This window comes from Parasteatoda tepidariorum, chromosome 8 (assembly GCF_982258835.1).
Source record: "Parasteatoda tepidariorum strain Cologne lab strain chromosome 8, Ptep-v5.0, whole genome shotgun sequence".
In the NCBI taxonomy this organism is placed as follows: domain Eukaryota; kingdom Metazoa; phylum Arthropoda; class Arachnida; order Araneae; family Theridiidae; genus Parasteatoda; species Parasteatoda tepidariorum.
The window spans coordinates 67,862,829-67,884,684 of NC_141762.1; the positions used below are offsets into that span (position 1 = coordinate 67,862,829).

The window sequence follows — 21,856 nt, forward strand, 5'->3', positions numbered from 1 at the left end:
GATTTTTTAAAAAAAATGGAAGTTTTTTAAAAAAAAATTTATTTAAAAATCAAATTGAAAATAGATATCAATTAGAGGACAAAATTTAGTCACTGACTTTTTCAGTTCTGAGGACTGAAGAGTGGCACAAATGAATCAACAGAATTGCTAAGCAAATATATCTGTGAATTACCACACATTTTTAAAAAAATGCATTTTAAGTCCTAAATAATTGAAACTTTTGAAGGAATTAGATGCCAGGTAATCATGGCAAGCGTAATTGTGAGCCCAAGTCAAAATTTTGGAAAATTTCTTGAGTAAAAAAAAAAGAAGTTTAAATCGAAAAATTTGAAAAGAATTTAAACAAGGTTTTTTCCTTTTTCTCAATATTTCTTAATTGACTTAAAATATATTTAAAATTTTACACATACCTATACCATTTACAAATACAGATGTCGACCTGGAGAAGTAATTAAAATTTACAAATACGTCTTTTTTTCTTGAGTTTATGATTATAATAACTATCTACTGATAAAAAATGAATATTAATCTTGAATATAAACTTATAAAGTATCTTCTGGCTCTCCCTTACAAATAAAATAAACTGTGTTTTTAAGTTCCACCTTTGAAAATTTGATTTCTGGAAACTTTTGTGATCAATGATTTTTTGAAACGTCTGAACCTTCGATCTCCGGAAACTTCTGGATCACGGTTAGCGAAAAATCTGGATTTTTTCCAGAGCACAATCAGCCCCTTCATGGGATCTGACAAGGAGCAAGGAGAACCAGTAAAGATGGGGCTCTACCTTTTAAAGCAACATAAAAAGATAAATAACTTAAACTGGTAAATATAAAACTAAATATAACAAAAAACAAGATATTACTTTAAATCAAAGCTGCATTCTGGAAGATCACTGAAATAGTATTCCACAGGAAAAATCTGTGAGGGAGCAATGCCAGTCAGTTGGTTTCCCATGGTTCAGCTCTACAATAACTAAAAATTGGATGAGGGGAAACATTACTGATGACTAATTAAAAATATAAGACTTAAAAAATGTATTGATTTACAATTTTTGAAACCTTACATTTCATTCGATGCAATAAACTAAAAATAATTCATGAACATGAGAGAAAATTATAAGGGGGGCATTCTTTGCAGATCTGTTTCCGAAATTGAAACAGTTAACTGATTACGAAAACAGATAATGGTAATCATTATTTAGTTTAGGTACATATTAAAATTTTTTTTTCTTCATTATTATAATTCACTATAAACCTAAAAAAAAAAAAATTGATTTGAGATTTGATAACAATTTAATTTCAGTCCTAAAATTCATAATTCTATTTTAATTTCGATATTTAATTGTAAAAATCTGTTTAAAATGTGGTACAAAGGAAGCATTTTTTTAAATTTAAACTCTTGAGGTAATAAATAATTCTTAACAAAAGCAATAAATGTAACAGAACCATTTGTCTTGCAGCATTTATTATGAAAGTTGCTTAAACACATAAATGATACAAAGTAGATGATGATTATTGATATTATCATATTGTGGGAGACGTTTCATGCATTACTCTTGACAATCGGTAATGTGTCACTATTGCCCCCCTCCCAGATTCCTTCTAATTGAAACATTATTAACACCTCATAAGTAAATGTACATTTTATTGAATTTACATATACAGTTACATATAAATATTTCAAAATAACAAATTAGAGATTAGGTATCCGAGATATTTATGTGTTACTTGCTAATTCATTAAAGAAAGTTATAACAGGCAAAAGTTATTAAAAACTGTGTTAATTTTAATTATCATTTAATTAACGCTGTTTGAATCCTTTTAAGGTTAAGAAAAAAAAGGTTATTCAAAGAGAAATTATTTGTAAAAAAAATTTTAAAATGCAACTTGACAAACTTAATTTGTTTAAAAAGGAAAATGGGTGCATATCGCTATGAAAATTATTAATTTCATACCTTAAAAATTTAAAGACTGGCAATATTTTTCTAGTCACAGTTTAAACTAACAATGAATTTAAGTTTTGATTAAATTATTTTTATATTCAAATTGGAGATGTATTATAAAATTGCATTACGACTTAAGGCAAACATCTCTGTAAAATTTCATTGTCACTCAAGTTCAATGAAAAAATATAAAAAATTATCAGCGGATGCCATAACCATTAATATATACTGAAAAGTGCAAATATATGAAAAATTGCTGGGACTGATTGAATCCTGTACTAGATTGGAACTTACTTGAAACAATAATGTACTTTCCATGCCAAATTCAAAAGAATAATCGAATAATCACAAAAGATGACTTTAAGTTCAACTGAACAATTAAAAACAATGATTTTTAAACAAAGTAAATTTTAATCCTACAAAACTTAAGTTTTTATTCTAGTTAAAAATAAATAAAAGCTAATTTGGATTTTAATTTAAACAATATTAAATTTTGACAATTTATTTAAATAGTTTTGATATTAAATATAACGTAATAGTATTTTTATAATCACAGTGCATGAATATACACATATAACTTTTAAATTCTTGCTTATTTTATAAAGAAATGAACTAACACTAGATATAAGTACATTATTGTTTCAAGTATGAAATCACGAACAGTAATTTCAAAAAACACTTTGGAAGTGCAAATACTAAATTTCTCTTAGCATTGGAATATGTAAAATTAAAACGATACGTAATATTGATCGAAGACAAAAAAAAAAGCGGTTTGAAACAGATTCATTGGTTTCTGTACGCTTCATATATAACATAAAAGTTAGAAGATAATATTCCAGAAAATTTTCTATACCTAATTATACTTCAAATGCTGTGATTTCCTTGATTTTTATTTCATATTAAATTTAGATTTTAAAAGTTACACAAATTCCACTTAATCATTACATTAAATTCAAGAACAATCCAAGCAAGCCTAGTTTCGAAATGACAATTAAACTTATCTTGAATAGCAACAGATTACGAAAAAATTATCAACTAACTTAAAAAAATAATTAGGAAGCGATTTATTTGATTGAAGACATTAATTACTTAAGGAAAGACTTAAATATCAGAGTCAAATTAAAAAGTTGCTCAGTTTCAAGCTTTATTTACAAATAAATCATCTGTTTTGGGCTTTGTCATTTGTTTATTATTAACGCTTCCAGCTCTCTATTTCTGGTTGATTCAAGAGTTAGAATGCGAGGATTTCAGGAAATTGGTCGAAATCGGCCTTGTCTTATTTTATTACATCATAAGTCACCTTTCGCTATCTGTTTCTATCCGTTTTGCATAGCACACATTTTTTTTTCTTGGAAAAAGTTCATGATCAGGAGGAAACATGATCAGTTTTTTCTTTTCGCAGTTAGAATTCGAATGTTTATCTTCATTTTGAATTTCATTAGCTTTGCATTGCCTGATTTTTGTTATAATTTTTTGTTTTGTGTATGATTTTTTTTAATCTGAATAGTTTTTTTTAAAACTTTTTTTATCTACGCTAGTCCTACACGAAATTGGTTTATCGTAAACAAGTCATAAATTTGATTGCTTAATCAATAGATAGTTATTTTAAAAACCATCTACCGAGAGTGGAAAGAAATTAAAAAATAATTAATTCACGTTATTAGCAACGATCTATAGGTAGCGCTGTTATTTGAGACGAATGACTGCTGGCAGTGATTCATCTCACGATCATCAGTTGCACTGGAGACTATGCAAAAAGTATACACAGACACATAATGTTATATAATTTAATCTTGAAAAAAAAAAAGTTTTTTGACCACAATTTTGATCAAAAAATTTAAAGTTTCGATAAAAAATCATTATTTATAAACTAAAAAACGTAAAATAAAAAATGCTTATGATTAAGAAAAAAAAAAACGATCCTGAAAATTCGTTATTTAGAAATAAAGAGTTTTCATAGTTTTTTTTTTTTCAGTCTTCTCAATCAGACGTAGATTACCATTCCGTTGAGAACTATCATCAAATTAGAAAACAAATTATTTGCAAGTAAATTTTTTATTACAAAAATCATAACACTCATCATTTGCCTTATTAATCCGGAGAAATACAAAATCAAATGTTCTAAGTTTGTAAGAAATTGTATTTTCAAATAATACATAGATTATCCCTTCCTAACTTTACGATGACAAACCACACAATAAAATTTAATAATTATATGATCTCGATATGAATTTCAATCATTTAAAATTAAAAAAATACTTACCAAAAAATAATTAAAATGCACATTAATAATCAACACAAATGATGCTATTTTAAGTAATTCGGATGATTCTTCACTGTTGTTCTCCGAATTATACAGATACAGAAATGTATAGTATTCTATAAAAAAAAAGAATATTCTCTAACTATTACTGTTCTGCACGTTCTAAAATAGCATTTATTCATAGGAATGTTGTAAGCAATGTGGACGTAAATAATTTCATTTTAATTTTCATGAATTAAAGACAAAAAAAAAATGGATTTTACCTTAATTCGCATATCTTGAACAGAATGCGATCACGAAAACGGAAATCACTGGTTCAAGTTTGTTAGAAGAAGAATTATTGAGAAATCGTTCTTCAAATGTTGGGCCCGTTCTGTTTCCGAATGATTTACAAATGTTCTCGGTCGCTTCCTCAAGTTCTTCTGCCTTTTCCATAAGGGAATTTTGCTTTTTATTTGCAGCTGGGAAAAAATGCGTCCTACGTAGGACGCATTTTTTCATCATTGTAGGACGCATCAGAATCATTGGTAGAGTATACTCTACCAATGATTCTGATAGACTTAATAAATAAAACTCTGATAAACTTAATAAATATAAGCCTGAGAATATCATCCCCGCTAGAGGGCGTATTCAAGCTTTGCGATCGCGAATTATATTTAGGAATACAGACTTTGGAGGACATAAATAAATGCGAAATAATTTTATTTGTTAACTATTGGCAATCCAAATGGGCTACAGGTGTCGTAGAGTAGAACTTTCTACCTTTCACCATTATAATGATGAAAGGTAGGTAGTTCTATAGCCAGTGGAGAGTCATAGGAGAAGGAAATACATTAGTTTCTGTCTTGATTTTCAAATAGATTAAAAACTTTTAAGTTCGAAAACTATATGGAATAGAAAACTACAATGAACGCAGCTCTGAAAGAAAGTGTAGTGGAAGTTAAAAAAAAAAATTTTTTTGACAGTTAAATATGAAAAATATTAAGAAAGGAGGAAATATCGTAGTGCATTCCTATATCCTAGGAATATTCCTAGGATATATAGAGGAGGAAATATCCTATATAACTAAGAAGAGAGAAGGGGAGGGGAGGATAAAGACATATGCCGGTGCCATATGGCACCGGTCTTCTCCCCAGATGGTCTTCCTCCCAGATAACTTTTGAAATCAACGAGAGAGGGAGAGAGAAACAGAGAGAGAAAGAGAGAGAGAGAGATTCCTTACATCAATTGCTAAATAGATTTTAATTATTTGATGATATTACTGATGACTCTAAAAGAAAATTCGATATTGCACTCATTTTACGAGAAAATATATTACTTGAGCATATGTTCTCAACTTCATTAAATTCGAACCAATTTGTTGTGAAACAATTCCACTCTGAAGACCCGAATATGATCGACATACAGGAATTATTTAATAATTTAGAAAAAAAAAATGTTCATAGAATATTAATAGTTTAAGTTCATATTTAGGAAGAACATTCAGCTGTATAACAAATTTAATTTATGTTAAGGAATTTGATAATGCTTTTGCTCAAATCATTAGCTTCGTAGCAAGCAGAATATAGATTGAAATTTATAGATTTATGAAATGTTTTAAAGACTATAAAGTTAGCGAGAGCTGAACTGAAGTGTAGATTGCAGGTTCGTACCCTAAATTCACAGAAGTGTGCCAAAGCTTATGATCAAAAAGCCAGCCAAGCAGGTGATTTCAGAAACTACAAAATAGGACATACATTTATGTTATTCAAAATTTCAAAGCGAGCAATAATTATTATTTACTTCAAAAAATACTTTTAAGATGCTCATTTTATTTTAAAGCTCATTCTTTCAATTTTATCAATTCTTTCACTTTTATAATCCATCTTGCATATAAACAACCAGCTGGTGACGAGGTTATTGGTCAAGTTTCTGTGTATCAGTGATCCTTTACTTGAGTTCCAAGCAAAGAATATAGAAATGAGATGAAGTCCAGCTTGAAGAAGACGTAATTAACGCTGGGAGCTGCTGCACGGTTCGTCTGGACATGTCTGGAAAACATAAAATGATCTATAGCCTGTTGCAATATATATATATATAACTTACAAGGTGAGCAAGATCCAACGCATGCCCAAAAGAAGCAAAGTGACTGTTAGAATGTACGTCACCTGACAACAGGTTGTTGGCTAACTCTACATGTATGATTGGGTACGCTGCCACTCGTATGCCATTTTATTATTTCTTTCTAAGACAAAATGTGGTAACAGATTTAATCAACATGATATAAATGCATTCTCAAAGGAATATCTTTATTAAGAGTACAGTAGCGTTTATCATGAGTAAGAATGCAGAGCAATAATAAATATAAAGGGAATTTTTCTTCTCCTCCCCAACTCCAGTAGTGGTTAGGAGGAGGGGAGCGTGAAAATCTGTTACAAGAATTTTGTTGTCAAGCTGTTGTACCCGTAAATGTTGTTTTTTCCATCAATAACCACACTAATTCATGGGGGACTGGTTTACATTATGCCTACGGAAGCTAACCTTCTTTCCCTATGTATATTCTTCGTTGCAAGTACATAACTTACGGGTTTCTGAGATCAGAAGAACAAAAAAGTGACTTAAAAAAAAAGGATTTTGATATGTAACAGTGCTTTAAAGACAATAACATGTATATAAATATAAAAATAAATAAATAAATAACGATACAGATCCAAATGATATAAAAAGGTCATTTCAAAATTAAAACTACTTTCAAAATTAAAACTTCTTTAAAAATTATTTCAAGAATCAGACGATATTTGATAATATTAATAATTTATTTTTTTAAAAATTAAAATGCAGACGATATCTTAGCAATAAATTTGTTTCTAGTAAATTATTTTTTAGAGGTGTCTTATTTAGATTTTTTTACCTTTAATAGAACATACACATTTTGTCAAATAAGAATATTACTATTATTCCTTAACATGCCCTTATTAGGTTTAGAACTGCATCAAGGAAACAGAATAACAGTTTCAATAAGCTCTTTAATTTGTTATACGTTACTTGGCAGAAGACGAACATTTCGTCGATTGCTTTACAGCAAATATGAAATAGCACAACTTGAATGCGAATTTGAAGATCGTTGTAAATCATGTTGGTAAGTAAAAGTTATAATTTTTAAAAAAGCTATTTGTTCGATGTTCAAATTAATTTTAAATTTATAAAGATAAAAGAAATCATTAAGAATTATTTTAGTAGAAATAGTTGACATAATTCAACTAATTTAAAAGTGAGCGTTTGTTCTATGCTTTAGTTATGCGTGTGCAGTTGTCCAATCAATGTTTAATTAAATTATTAATTCACCTTGAGTTTACTTAATATAAATAGATAAATTATTTAGTGTCTTGAATTCATGTGAAATTAAATATATTCGATAATACAAATTTGATTACATACGCAAAAATGTCAAAATTCGTATAAAAATAAGATATTTTTAATTATAAAAATTGCCGTATTATATCGAATATTCTTTTTTATAAGAGGATATTTAATCGATAGTAAAATTTAATCTGAGGATTAAATTAATTAAAATTTGTTCTAAGCTTTAACTACACGTATGTACAAGTATAATTATTGAAAGTTGAATTAATGTCGTACTCATTTAATCAATAATGTCTAATTCATTCAATCTAATTGAACATTAATTCATTAGTTTGTTTGTGCCATGTGTTCAAGCAAAGTTAAGTCAATATGATGACATAAATTTGAAGACGCAACAAATAAAAATGTCGATATTTGTTAATTAAAATATTTTTTATTAAAATATTTGTGATTAAAATATTTGTAATTAAAATACTTGTAATTAAAATATTTGTAATTAAAATATTTATAATTAAAAATTTCTATTTAGAATAAAAATAAATAAATAAATAGCCTTATTATACAGAATCGGAATGTATTTAAAAATAAATAAAATTTATATTACATATAATGAGACTATTAATTAATATTACTTATTTTATTATCTAAGTAATGCAATATACATGTTAAACTTAAAATAACGTTCAGTGTTTGGAACTTATTGTTGGAAAACTACTGGTAAAATTATATTAAATATGGAAAAGGTATTTTTCCAGAACATGAGACATGATTTATAAAAAAATTATTATTATTGTTGCATAAATTAAGTCCTTGTAGTATTTAGAATACAGATCCCTGAACGGTGTTTTATTTTTTATAGTCACTTCCGTAATGTATAGAATGTAATTATGTTGTTATCAGGTCAATATTTCTCAGAACGAATCATTCGATCATCATATTAAATGTTTTCTTAGATTGTGATCGTTAAAGCATTCCCCCCATCATTGCCTCTAGTGCTGGATAAAAAATTTGAAAAAAAAAAAAAAAAAAAAAAAAAAAAAAAAAAAAAAAAAAAAAAATATATATATATATATATATATATATATATATATATATATATATATATATATATATATATATATATATATATATATATATATATATATATATATATATATATATATATATATATATAATATATATATATATATATATATATTATAATAATAAAATATAGTTTAAGTGCATCAAGTTACCAGATTTAGAAAAATATTCATACACGAATAAACAAATTTGAAGAAACCAATGCTATTACAGAAATGCTTAAGTTTCAGCTTAGTATTTGATAATATTGTGGGGATAGTAGTTACAGACCATGTCAACCGTCATCTATGAAAAGGTATCCCATCATAGAATCGAGTTAACACGTCTTATATACAAGTGAATTGTAATTTTAATTTTGTAGTGGTAGATACCCTACAATACTCCCTCACCAGAATTATATCTGTGATAGAACTCGATTAACGGATACCACTAGTTGATTCCTTGTTGTTTTAGTGAGAAGCCGGGAGAGCTGTATTAAGATCACCGTATTTTTTAAGTGCTGAATGTGAGAGGTGTATTAATTTCACGGTCGTAGTCGCCCCTGTGTTGCCGTTAGCAATCGAGTGTGTGCAAGCCGACGTTATGCGTGATCGAGACGAGACTGAGTAGCAACAGTGCGAGGAGGTGGGTAATATCACAGTCACAAGTAGCAAGTCAACTGTTCAATGTGGGCCATCTATCGAAGTAGGCATTTCCAGATCGAAGTGGGCGTTACTGTCAGGATAGGCGTGTTCATATCAAAGTGGGCGTTACTGCCAAGATAGGCATGTTCACATTACGTCCGGGTCACCAATGTGCAGATAGTAGTTACAGACCATATCAACAGCCATCTATGAAAAGGTACCCCATCATAGAATCGAGTTAACACGTCTTATATACTAGTGAATTATAATTGTAATTTTGTAGTGGTAGATACCCTACAATATGATCGATCCCTTTTTAGATAATTTAAGTATAAGGGAATGTTTTGTTCCTTGAACTAATTTTTACTATCTATTTTTTTACTCGCAACGTTATTGTTCAAATACTACATAAAAATTTTATGAGAAATACGCTATACTTTTGTCTTTATATATTTGAAATTTTATGAGTAATGCATTTTAAGCTTTACTTATTCATTTGCGTTTTTATTTTATTTATTCATATATTAATTTCTATCAATAAAAAAATTCTTACAAATAAAACTGTCACTGCAAAAAAAAAAAAAAAAAAAAAAATATTGTAAAAAAGAAAAGGAAATCATTATTTTATTTAATTGTTAATTTTAATTACATTTTTGTTCTAGGATGCTTTTACACCAAGGATTCGGATGTGATCACATTAAACTGATTGGTGAAATTTTTAAAACTCATTACTGTACTGCTCACAACAGCATCTTTTGCGAAGCATCGCCTTTTAGGATTACGAACAAATTCCTTCATCACAGAGGACACTTAATAAACGAAGTGATACTGTTTTTGTTGAAGCTAGTGGTATCACCTTTAAAACGAGTGAGATTGAATATGATGTGCTGTTTCAAAGATGTTTGGCGAGTATATAGTGTACCTTATATCCGAATCCAAGAAATCACAAATCTATTCGAAAAGAGGAATCCGACTGAAAATTGTCCTCAACACTGTTTAGATCACATTAATTTTTGCTGCCAGTTGTATGTTCAAGAACTGCCTGAAATGGCCATTGGTTCAGTAACCCCGCGATCACTGCAACACTTAAGTCGATGTGCTATAAGATACTCCTTAATGGATTCAGGATTATGGCCGAGGGGGGTCAAACAATTAAGACTCCCAACAACAATTGAAGCTTACTTACGACTTTTATGTTAATATCAATAACTTATATTTTATGTATATTTGTCGATTTTTTTTATTTGCTTTAATATAATTTTACTTAAATTTCGAAGCTACTTAAATAGATTTAACTAATTTACAGTTTTTTAATTTATGTGTTTTAGATTTAATTTCAAACTTGTTTTTCTTTTTAACGTTGAATACTCTTTAATTTATCTTCAAGACCTCTAATTTGGTTACAACTTGATTGATAATTCTGAAATATTAATTAAGCCTTCTACTCAATTAATGAAGTTTAATTACAACTTTTAAGTCAAGTAATTAATTTTGTACATTCAGTATTTGGTATATTTTTACCTTTTTACGTATTATTTTATATTCACCTTAAACAATGCATATTTTGCAATGCATAATATAGAATATATATGCAATGCATATTTTGGAAATTCTGTAATCACCACTGTAAATATATATGTTTAGAATCGTGGTCAAAAGTGTAGTAAAAACTGTTGCAAATTGAAACTCAAGAAATTAAAATAAAAAAAGAAAAGCGTTATCCAAATTTGGCAAATCATTAGAGAAGCAGGCAAAATTCGAAATATCAAAATCCGTTTGATTACCCATGGAAAAAAAAAAAGAGTTAACTGGTCATCATTGGAAACACTTTAAAATTTTCTTTGATTATAAAATTGTTCTGGCATCCTTGATCTCAACTTTCTCAGTATGAATGTGGTATATTTTGATAAGATTTTATATGGATTTGTAGCTTCATTTATGACAAGGCCTTTAAAAACATATATTAAGGGTGGTGATTACGGAATACACTGTGTTAGCTTACATATCCAATAACTTCTATATTTCTATAATATATTTCTGTAACACAATACAAATATTTGATAATAAATATTGTTGAACTAAAAAGTTTTATTTTTTTTACAGGATTAAAAGTTTTATGTTACCGAATATTTATTTATTTTTCAGTAATGAAGTTATGCAGTTAGAAGATAATAAAAAAAATAAGACCTTTAAAGAATTGCGGTTGTCGTTGGCTGTTATTTTTACGAAACATTATTACCCTGTATAACTTTATTATTATTATTATTTTCTTGAAATCGCAATTTTTTCCCTTTTACGCAATTTTCTTCCCTTGATATCTGTTTCTGTTTGGTTTTTGATTAATCTCAAAGGATAACTTTAACTTGAGTCAAGTTTCTCATAAAAACATATTTTTAGATGTTCTATTTTAATTTGTTTTGCTTTCTGTGTAAAATTCAATGTTGCACAATTGCTTCCGTTTTAGAAACGCGCTATATTAATAATTAATTCACCACTTTAACCATGACTGTCAATTCTGTCAGTATTTATTTTTCTCCTTTTATTCAATGCACAATTGGATACCTGCAAGCAACGTCAAGACTGTATTAGCCAATCAGGTTCAACACACTCGCGTGACGTGGCTGTCCAATTAGGTCCGATTCGAAAATTGATTCTGCTTAATAGTAAACCCAAGTCTTAAACCTGGAACGTTAACATACCATGCATAACCTCACAATCATACACAACCATATGATTATTTGAAAGTACCCAATTGAGAAAGAAAAAGAAAAACATGATTTTCGAAACAGCTTGTATTCAGTATCAATCCGACAGTTTTTTTAAATAATAATATTCATCAGATTTTCATTTTTATAAAAACTTAATAAATATGCGCTGTTTTATAACTAAAATAATTTCGTCAAAAAATGATAGTTTTTTAAGAATGAGAACAATTTTTACAATAAACCTTAAGAGTAATATATTTTCAATTATTATTGTTTCGAATAGATGGAAATTAAAGAAAGTTTCATGAAATACCTATCTACACCAATAATTTGTTAATAAGAGTTTAATTAAAACTCCCGCTAATTTGTTTGCCAAGTTTAATTTTACTGGACAATTTCTGATTAAGAACTTTTCTTCCATCTTAAAATATCTTTCATCTGAATGATCAATGGTGATAGCATGTCAAATATATAATAATAAGAATATAAATTGAATGAAAGAAACAGCAATTATAACACACGGCAAACTGTACAACGTTTCAAGAATCAAAGTAAAATACTGCAATTCAATATTTTTATTATTTTTTACCATGAAGCAATAGGCATTTTTTAACCGTTAGGGCTAATTTTTTTTAAAAGTTTAACGTTAACTTTTGATTTAAGAATCAAATTTTGTCACAGACTAAGACTCAACAGTAATGGTTCAAAGGCCTAACTCTAAATATGGCAATTAACAAATGCAGTTGATATTTTAGGCTGCGAAATCTGACACAAAATCGTAGTTTAACTCTTAAAATATCGAGAGTTTGTAGCAATCTGGAAAAGATGGTCTCGAAAGTTTTAGCAACAGAATAGTCGAAAAACTACTGAGCACAATTATAAAATTTGTTTTTCCAAAATATAAATCTATTTAAAATAATTGTAATAATTATTTATTATTTAATTTAATAAAGGTTAAACAAATTCTGAATTGTAAGGTGTCAAAAAATTTTTTTTCTACATAATTTTGAAGTATGTAATTTAAAATGATAAAACACAAAACTTGAATGAAATTGGTCGAATAGTTCTTGAGAAATCAAATTTTAAACATACGATTTTTTAAAACTTAGACACCATTTGACTGATCTCGCACAAATTTTGTATTTTGCTATTTTAAATTGCAGAATGTAGAATGAAGTAAAAATTTGCCTATCTTAAAATTCAAAATTTATTTGAAAATTATTAAATAAAATAATAAGGAATAATAAATATTAAAAATTATTTTTTATATAAAATTATCTATGAACAAACGAAATTTATGATTGTGTGAGCACATTTTTCGATTGGCTTAGAATAATTTCTCTAGATGTAGTGAAATAGGGGAAAAAATGAAATTATCATTAAGGGATCCAAATTTTTGAATGATCTCCTGTGTAAACAAAATGTGTAAAAATCTGTCCTCCTGTGTAAAAATCTGTCGAAAAAAGATTTGTTCATTAGGAGCTTTACAGTAACTTAAAAAATTGTCTGCAGAATTAGATTAACATACTTAGCATTTTTCAGATCGAATGAATTGTGTATAAGCCTATAATTGCCAAACGATGTCATCTGCCCGATCTACAAAGTTTATAGGTTAAGTCCTCTAACCATTAAGATTCAGTCTCGGTAAGTGAAAATCCGATCATTAGATCAAAAGCCATTCAGGGTTCTGAATTCTGTTACGTGCATTATGCTCCTATAATTGTTTTTAATTTGAACAAAATGAATTTTAAGCATTTTGCCTTTAAACTATAACAGTTTTTTCTAAAAAAGTAAATTACTGATTTACATTATTAAAAATTTGTTCAAGTGCATTATTTTTTAACATATTTCTATTGCTAATAACATTTTCGGAAGAATTTTAAGTAGTTTTCATACGAAGAACCGCATAATTTAAATTATAAGAAATATGTTTTATTTGAAAATTTTTCCTTCATATATTAATTTTCAAAATTATTCAATTTTACGCTTGATTTTTCATTTATAAGAAAAAGTCTTTAAAGAAATAGAAAGATGGAAATCCAAATTATTCCAGACATTACAATTTTTTGAAATACAATAAAAGCGAAAAATTGTTTGCATTTTATACTGACGTTGCGTCGCTTTTATGTAGATTTATCGATTATGAAATAGTAGAATAAATTAAAATAATTTTTTTTCTTACATCGAAACAACTTTCTTAAATTGCGCAAGTAATGAAAAATGATAAAAAAACTAACTCATTATCTTCTTTTGCATCAATCCTTAACGATAACAAACTAGAAATAATACATTTGAACTACAACATTAAACTAATATATTAGTGGAATATAGCATAAACAATTTATGTATTAAAAAACCAGGATCGAGAATTTTATTCAGAGCTAACATAATCTATGCAAGGCAATGTAAGCAAATTTTGATAGAATTGTACCTTGAAAAGATTTTGTAAGATTTTATACCTAGTATTGTAATATTACAAAGAAATATTACATAAGAAATGTTATTATATTCAGAAATATTACAAAACAAAATCTATACATTTGCCCTATTTACCTAATTTAAAGCAATATCAAGCAACTTTTCTTTGCAAAATTAGGAAATTATACGAAACTATGACCAAATTACATAATAACATGACATGAAAACCAAATAACATGACGAATGCTTTACAGTTCATGATTGCTTGTAGTGCCTATATGATGCAGGCTTCAACAACATTAAGCAATTTTTATTTGTAATATGAGGAGATTATATGTAAAAATGACACCTGTTGCCGTAAAAAGCATAGTTTTCGTAAAGGTAAACGTGCCACCGGCAGTTAAGGTTATACTTTGTTTTGATTTTAAAAATTGCGATAGTAAATAACCATGATGAAATGACGCTGAAGACGAGAGTAAGAAAAACGCCAAATCCGTAGCTTTCTGTCTTACCAAGTGATCTTGCTCTTCAACCTTCGCGGCATAGTAAATTATAACAAAGCAAAGTAGTCCTTGAAATAATATTATTGAATTGTTTTCAATCTTGTGAGCACCATTTAAACTTAAACTGTAACCGATAAATTGTGCAAAAACCAGGAAGAAAGTTAAGAAATTTGTTCCAATAAGCCAGAAAACATGCAAAGAAAAAGCACATTCCGTTTCCGATACTAAGCTATGAGCATAAGAGTACTTTTCAATGAATATTGTAGAGCTTGAAAATTTATTGTTCGTCCCAGGATATGAAATAACATCTCCGCATTTCTTCACTATTTTGTTTAGGACATGGCACCAAGTGATGTAGATTATGCTTAATAGTGAAGGCATCGCAGAAATGATTAGTCTAGATACAGGGTAATAGAGAGCAGCGATGATTGATTTCGTGAAATCATCTAAAGGTAAATCAGCATAGAAAGTTACATGTTCGAATAAGAATTTACCATCTACAATATTGGCGAGGAAATGTTTAATTACTAATGCAAATACCACTGAATACGAAAGTAGGATTATTATAGCCGCACAATTTACGATTAAGTTATATTTCCTTATGATTGAGTTGCGCAAATTTCCAGAAGTCATACGTCGGAACAATAAGCTGGATATTTCTTTTTGTTTTATTTTCAGAGTTATCCAATCAGCAAAAACTAAAGTCCTGATCAACAGAGTACATATGCGCCTCTTTTTGCATTGGATGTCCCTGCAACGATAAGCAGTATCGTACACCAGTGCCAGAATTGAACATGTTTGGATTAAAGGTATTATAATGAGAGATATCACATGAAGTAGAACCTGCCATTTTGCTTTAGCACATTTTTCATTGCTTCGCATTCCTATGATGTAAAGTAGCGTCGAAAAAAAGTTACGCTCTTTTAGGGAATTTTTAGCTACGTTAAATACGCTTAGAAAACTCATCCTCTTCTTTCATATCAATCATTAGTGATAATAAGTTAAAGAGAATACATTTAAACAACTCATATTAAGCTCAAAAGTCATGGCATCTAGCAGTGTTTAGATCGTTTCGAAGTTGGAAATTAATGTAAAAATATGTAGTATCTTGCTCTTAAACTTTTTCCAAGTGTTAATAAACACACTTTAAAAAAGTTTTTTTTTTTTTTTTACTGCGGTCTTCATTCAATCATAAAGGATAATTTTAACAAAGAGCTATAAAGCAAAATGTAAAGGAAAGCATTTGCTATTTCGCTTTTCAGATCCTATTTAGCGTGGTATGGTAAATAAATGTTAAGAAAATTTCACAAATTTCCACTTGGCCAATAAATTTGATCAGAAATCCTTTTCATCTTTAAGTTAGTCTTAAATGATACAATTACAGAGACTTCGAAAGCCAGGAAGGAAACATATAAAGCAGTATTTAGTACTTGTAGTCAGAGATTTATAGAAAAGTACTTGTTATTTCCATTCTACCTATTTTTGTCATTCTGGTATTCTTACAATGTAAAAACTGTTAATGAAAAAATCATGCATTTAAAAATGGCCTTGCGAGTAGGTAAATATGCACAAAAAACCTTTTTCAGTACTATCATGAATATTACACTTCACGAAATTAAAAAAAATGCATCTAAGCTCGCATAAAAATTGAAAAGGTATACTGCATTTTGAATATCTGCAGAAGGACAAAATAATTCCAAAAATTATGTCCACAATGAGTTATTGAAAAAATAATTACCAAAACCTTTTAGTGAAATTGTCATTTACATTTCTGTTGTTAGAAATTTTTACTATTTTAAATGTGGTTAGAAAACTTTAGTCCTATTTGTTTGTTTTAATTATGAACGGTTCATGATAGTATCACGAAACGAAATCATTTGTTCAAACCTTATGGAAAACATACAAAATTGTGCAATAATCGTAGAAACTTATTTGTAGATGGATACTAGTGTGTTATTAATATTGGCCAAAAATGTTATTGATTTTAGAAATATTCTACTTCAAATAAGAATTAATGCCAGCAAGTGAAATATGAATTAACATAAATGTAGGTTTTCATAGAAGGGTTATTTTTGAAAAGAATTTATAATTATAATTCTAAAATTTGTTTCCAAGTAAGAAAGAAATGTTATATTCACAAAGTGATTTTTTTTTCTCCTAATTTTTTTAAAAAAACAACATCAGAGAAAAAAACCATTTGCTAAGTTCTCATTTGCGTTTAAAATTGGTGTTATTAAAATATTGCTTTTCGTTTTCTGATAAAAGTATGCATTTTTCTCTGCTACGCATTAAAAATAAGCTAAATTTATGTAATTATGGTAATATACTTTTCGAATTGTTAGTTCGTTTTAAAGATTCCAAATTATTCCGAAAAATAATCTCTCTCACTACTTAAAAAAAAAAGAGAGTTATTTGAGAATAAATTGTTTTAATAACTAAGGGAAAGTTTTGTGCCTTGGACCACAGGTACCTTGGACGAAAATAATTATTTGCGCCACTCAATATTGGAATTTTGCATACAGTGTATATATATATATATATATATATATATATATATATATATATATATATATATATATATATATATATATATATATTCACTGCTTCGTAACATTTGAATCGACTATCTTTCACTTTAAAAACAAATTGTTTTTTTCTGAAGTGTAAATCACTATTCGTTTTCAAAAAATAATATTAATGAAGCAAACGTGTAATGTATTTCCTCCGAATTTTCTAGGTTATTTAAATTATTACTTTCTGCAATAGAAAATAAAAAGTTAAAATTGGTTTAAGTTACAACGTACTCCCCCAATCATTGTTTATGCTGAATTGTCAAAAAAAAGGGGGTGACGCAATCCTACCACCGATAAATGGGCATATTTTCACTCATATGAAGAGCGTAGTCCAATATACATATAAAATAAATATATGGGTCATTCTCACGAAAACTGTCATTTTTCAGCTCATAAAATCCCAAAAAAGTAATGTGAATAAAAAGCTCTGAAACTTTTAATATTAATAGAAATATGTAATGGCATTATAAGGAAAGTATACATCCTATAAATTATACTTAATATTTAAATTAATTAATTTTTAAAAAAATTAATTTATAATTAATTAATTTATAATTAATTAATTTATAATAATTAATAATTAATTAATTAATTTAATAAATAAATTAATTAATTTAATGAATTAATTTATTAATTTTTTAATTTATTTTTCAAATTAATTAATAAGTAAATTAATTATTTTCACTATTTTAAAAGTGAGGGGATGACACTAATAGTGAGGGAATGATATTTTATTTTAACACATGTTTTTATCTAAGTTACATCTACCTAAAGTTTGAAAATGATAACATACTAAGTATATCTAATATTTATTATAATTTAGTCTTTTATATTTTAAATAGTTTTTACAGGTTTGGGAAATAAAATTGGCTTGCACGATTGAACAAAAAAAATTTTTTGATAATATACTCATCTTGAATCATTCCCTCACTTCAGCGTCATTCCCTCACTTTATACACTAGTGAGGGAATGACGAATTCAATAAAATTTAAAAATAACAGTTAGACCTAATTAATTTCTGTAGTCAATCACATACAATTATATTCATACAAGAAAGCAACATATAATTATCCACTTTCTCGATGAAGTTGTATTTTATTTTACTCTAAAAAATGACATGAGGGAATGACAAATGTAAAAATTTTTACCTGGTTTGACTCATTCAAATTTATTCCACAGCAAAGCTTCTTTAAGTTGAAGATGGAAACATACTGCAATTTTGTTCTATGATGCCAGTTGTTAACTTCTGAAGTTTTTATTAAAATATTTTTATTCTAAGAAGATTGCAGGTGATAAGAACATTGTTGTGAGGGAATGACGCGAAACACTGGGGACAAAGTTTAAAATAGTGCGGTGTTAATATTTTTATCAGAAATTAAATTCAAAATTGATTTTCTGCATTCTATATTTCAGTATTCTGAAATAAAAGACACGAATTTGTAAAAAAAAAAAAATTATTTCAGAAACAATTATTTTCTTTTTTTAAATCAGCAGTGGGGACAAGTGAAGGAATGACATATTGGTATATTTTAATTACCTAAAATAAGTAAAAAAAAATTGATAATTTTATTTTTATTCTTTTGTTAGCTTGCATTCTTAAAGACACTTTCCCTGAATTTTTTTTTTCGTAAGCCGTAAAACAAACATAAAATATACTGGGGACATGAAAATGACTGTTTCTGTGAGTAATACATATTTGAGTAATACTGTTTCTGAGCCATATTTGAGCGATATATACGGGAAGGTGGGGTAATACGGCATTGATAAGATTCGAGGGCCTGTTGGATCTTAATTGTTTGACCTAGAAACTGTTTAATTTAACCAAGTTACATATTAACTCTATGGGAAAATAGAAATACTAGAATTTCAGTAAAAAAACAGTCGACATCTTTGTTTTATACGATAATTTAATAAAATTATGCATGTTATTTACATGTGATGTAGTCAAGGCCATATTCGAGGGGGGTGAGGCCTGGGACAGTTGAAGGTCCGACGAAAACGAAACGAATTGTTGAAACGAAACATAACTATCAGGTTAAATCGTTATTGTTTCTTAGTGTATGGATCTTTAATAAACGTATAATAAATTGGATTAATATAATTTCAATAACTGACGGGCTTGATTTTTATTGCATGTTAGTGTCTGAATCTTTAATAACCGTATAAAAGGATGGATTAAAAATAATATTTAAAACTGTCCGGCTTAATCTTTATTGATTGTTAGTGTATGAATATTTAACAAACATAAACTGGACAGAAAATAATTTTTATAACTGTAATGATCAATAAATAAGGATAGCTTTAACAACAAGAGAACATTAGAGAGTTGACAAAGCAAAATAAACTTATCTACATAGATGCCATGAACTAACAGCACGACAATACAGTACGTCCTTCTCCTTGCCTCGTAAAGTGTAATTCAGAGTTTATCCATCAGAATAAGACAGAACTAATTTCGTTAAAATATTTAATGTTTGAGAAATGATAAAAGAAATCAAAGTCCAAACTTATTTTATGTGTCCTAAAAATAGAAAAAAAAAATACTGAAACTGGAAAAATAAAAATAATAAAGGCTACAACGGAGTAAAAAGCAATATAGATTATACAATAATTTCTTTACAATTCTACATCAGATTAATTTAATAAGTGATCTTAATAAAATTGGAAACTTTCTTATAAAGTTAATATTCCCAAATATTTGAGCAATACCTGACGTAATAATCCATTCAATGATTATTCAAGGATTGTCAATCTAAATTTCGAAAGCAAATTCAGTATTAAAAAAATTTTTAATAATATGACGGAGCAACTATTTTGAAGTGTGAAGCTTTTCTAGTACGCATTTTAAGAAAAGTTTATTGAAATAGATTTTTGAAACTTAACACTCACATCAAATATTGTATTTAGTAAAATTGAAAAATACATCTAGTGCTTTTTTACTAAACTTTAACACTTCGCGAGTATTTTAAAACGATATTCAAACTAATGTGAGCAACAAATGTACAATACAACTGTACAGAAACTGAAAATGCAGCATATACAGCATTATCAAATAATAAGACATGAAATAATATGGTTATTAAACTTTAAGGCCAAGTCTTAAATTTCAGTATAATGTCCCATAATGTCACGTTGAGGTGCATAGGGTAGGGATACTTATCTTATTAATGGATATATGATGCTATTTAAAAAAATTTAGTAAGTAAGGATTAATTTTTTGTGTGCATAATATAGAAATTAGATTAAAAAGTTTTGAGAAACACTGCCATGAATATGTATTTATTTTTAAATGTCATTATTTAAAAGATATTTCTACTTGCTCATTTACACCAAAAACATTTCTGAACAAACTAAGATAAATTAAGTTTTCCTTTTAAGTCCTTTCAAATTTTCTATACGTTAATTAAAAATCTCGAAAATTGTATTGATTGCTTTTTTTTAATTTTTAACTTTTTTAAAAATCTTAAAATCGAGTTTATTTTAATTATAAAAGTATTATATAAAGTCACTGACATATCCATCTTCCTGGAAAGTGACAAACATTTAATAGTTGTCGAAAGTTTGTAAATGTAAATCACAACAAACATAATGACTTAACAAATTCAAAATAAGTAAAATTTTTCTGTTTATACAAAAATTTACATACATAGAAAAGCTGTTAATATTTTTTAAACCATCAAAAGAAATTAAAAGCATTAAATAATTTGATGTTTATTATAATTTGTAAAACTTTATCAACGTTAATTTGTCAATATTTAATAAACCAAAGTATGTTGGAGAACTTTTTGTTGAAAAAGTATTTATGTTTATAAAAGAATACTCGATCGAAAATTAAACATTTTTTAGAGATCAATCACCAAGCATCTATTTTTAATAACCTACAAACACATTATAAGTTATATTTATGCAAATAAAAAAAATCAAATACCATTTTATAAAGTGCACATGCTATGAATACCAAAGCTTGTAGTACTCAAAATTAACTATTGCTTTTACAAATTTGTCTGAGATTTTCAGCTATAACGAGTTCGTTAAACATTATTTATAGGTTATATATTTAAGTTTTGACTAATCATTACAATAGTTTGCTTAAAGCTAACGGCAAATAAAAAAAATAATAACATGACGAATTCCATTATTCCAGACATTACAATTTTTTGAAATACAATGAAAGCAAAAAATTGTTTGCATTTTATGCTGACGTTGCTTCGCTTTTAAGTATATATATATTCTTTTTTGTAATGTATATTTATGGATACAATCATCCTGTTGGCACTTCGCATGATAATATAAATAAATTATGTTTTTATTTTTTAATTCTGATGAATTTCTTTTAATAAAAATGTCTTAAAGATGAAATATAGAAAAAATGCATAGTTATCAAATGTATCAACATGAAAATCA

General features: G+C 27.3%; 2 protein-coding genes across 11 annotated transcripts in view; one reads left to right on the forward strand and one right to left on the reverse strand.

Annotated features, from left to right (window-relative positions):
* Positions 1 to 3,133, reverse strand: part of LOC147806248 (phosphoinositide 3-kinase regulatory subunit 4-like) — a 59,815-nt gene extending 56,682 nt beyond the window's left edge. For 8 of the 10 annotated variants that reach the window (XM_087169036.1, XM_087169034.1, XM_087169033.1 and 5 more), the window contains exons 1-2: positions 2,796 to 3,128; positions 863 to 972 (exon numbers count right to left, since the gene is read on the reverse strand). In XM_087169036.1, the coding sequence (XP_087025162.1) occupies positions 863 to 954 (92 nt within the window). In that variant the 5' untranslated portion in view covers positions 955 to 972; positions 2,796 to 3,128. Of the gene's footprint in view, positions 1 to 862; positions 973 to 2,795 lie in introns of all 10 variants that reach the window. The other 2 variants (XM_087169035.1, XM_087169028.1) reach the window with 2 other exon arrangements.
* Positions 3,134 to 7,086: 3,953 nt separating this feature from the next.
* LOC147806249 (uncharacterized) lies at positions 7,087 to 11,255 on the forward strand. The gene is made up of 2 exons (XM_087149440.1): positions 7,087 to 7,323; positions 9,916 to 11,255. Exons 1-2 carry the CDS (start codon positions 7,151 to 7,153, stop codon positions 10,451 to 10,453), a joined length of 711 nt encoding a protein of 236 aa, XP_087005566.1. The 5' UTR covers positions 7,087 to 7,150; the 3' UTR covers positions 10,454 to 11,255.
* Positions 11,256 to 21,856: the final 10,601 nt, after the last annotated feature.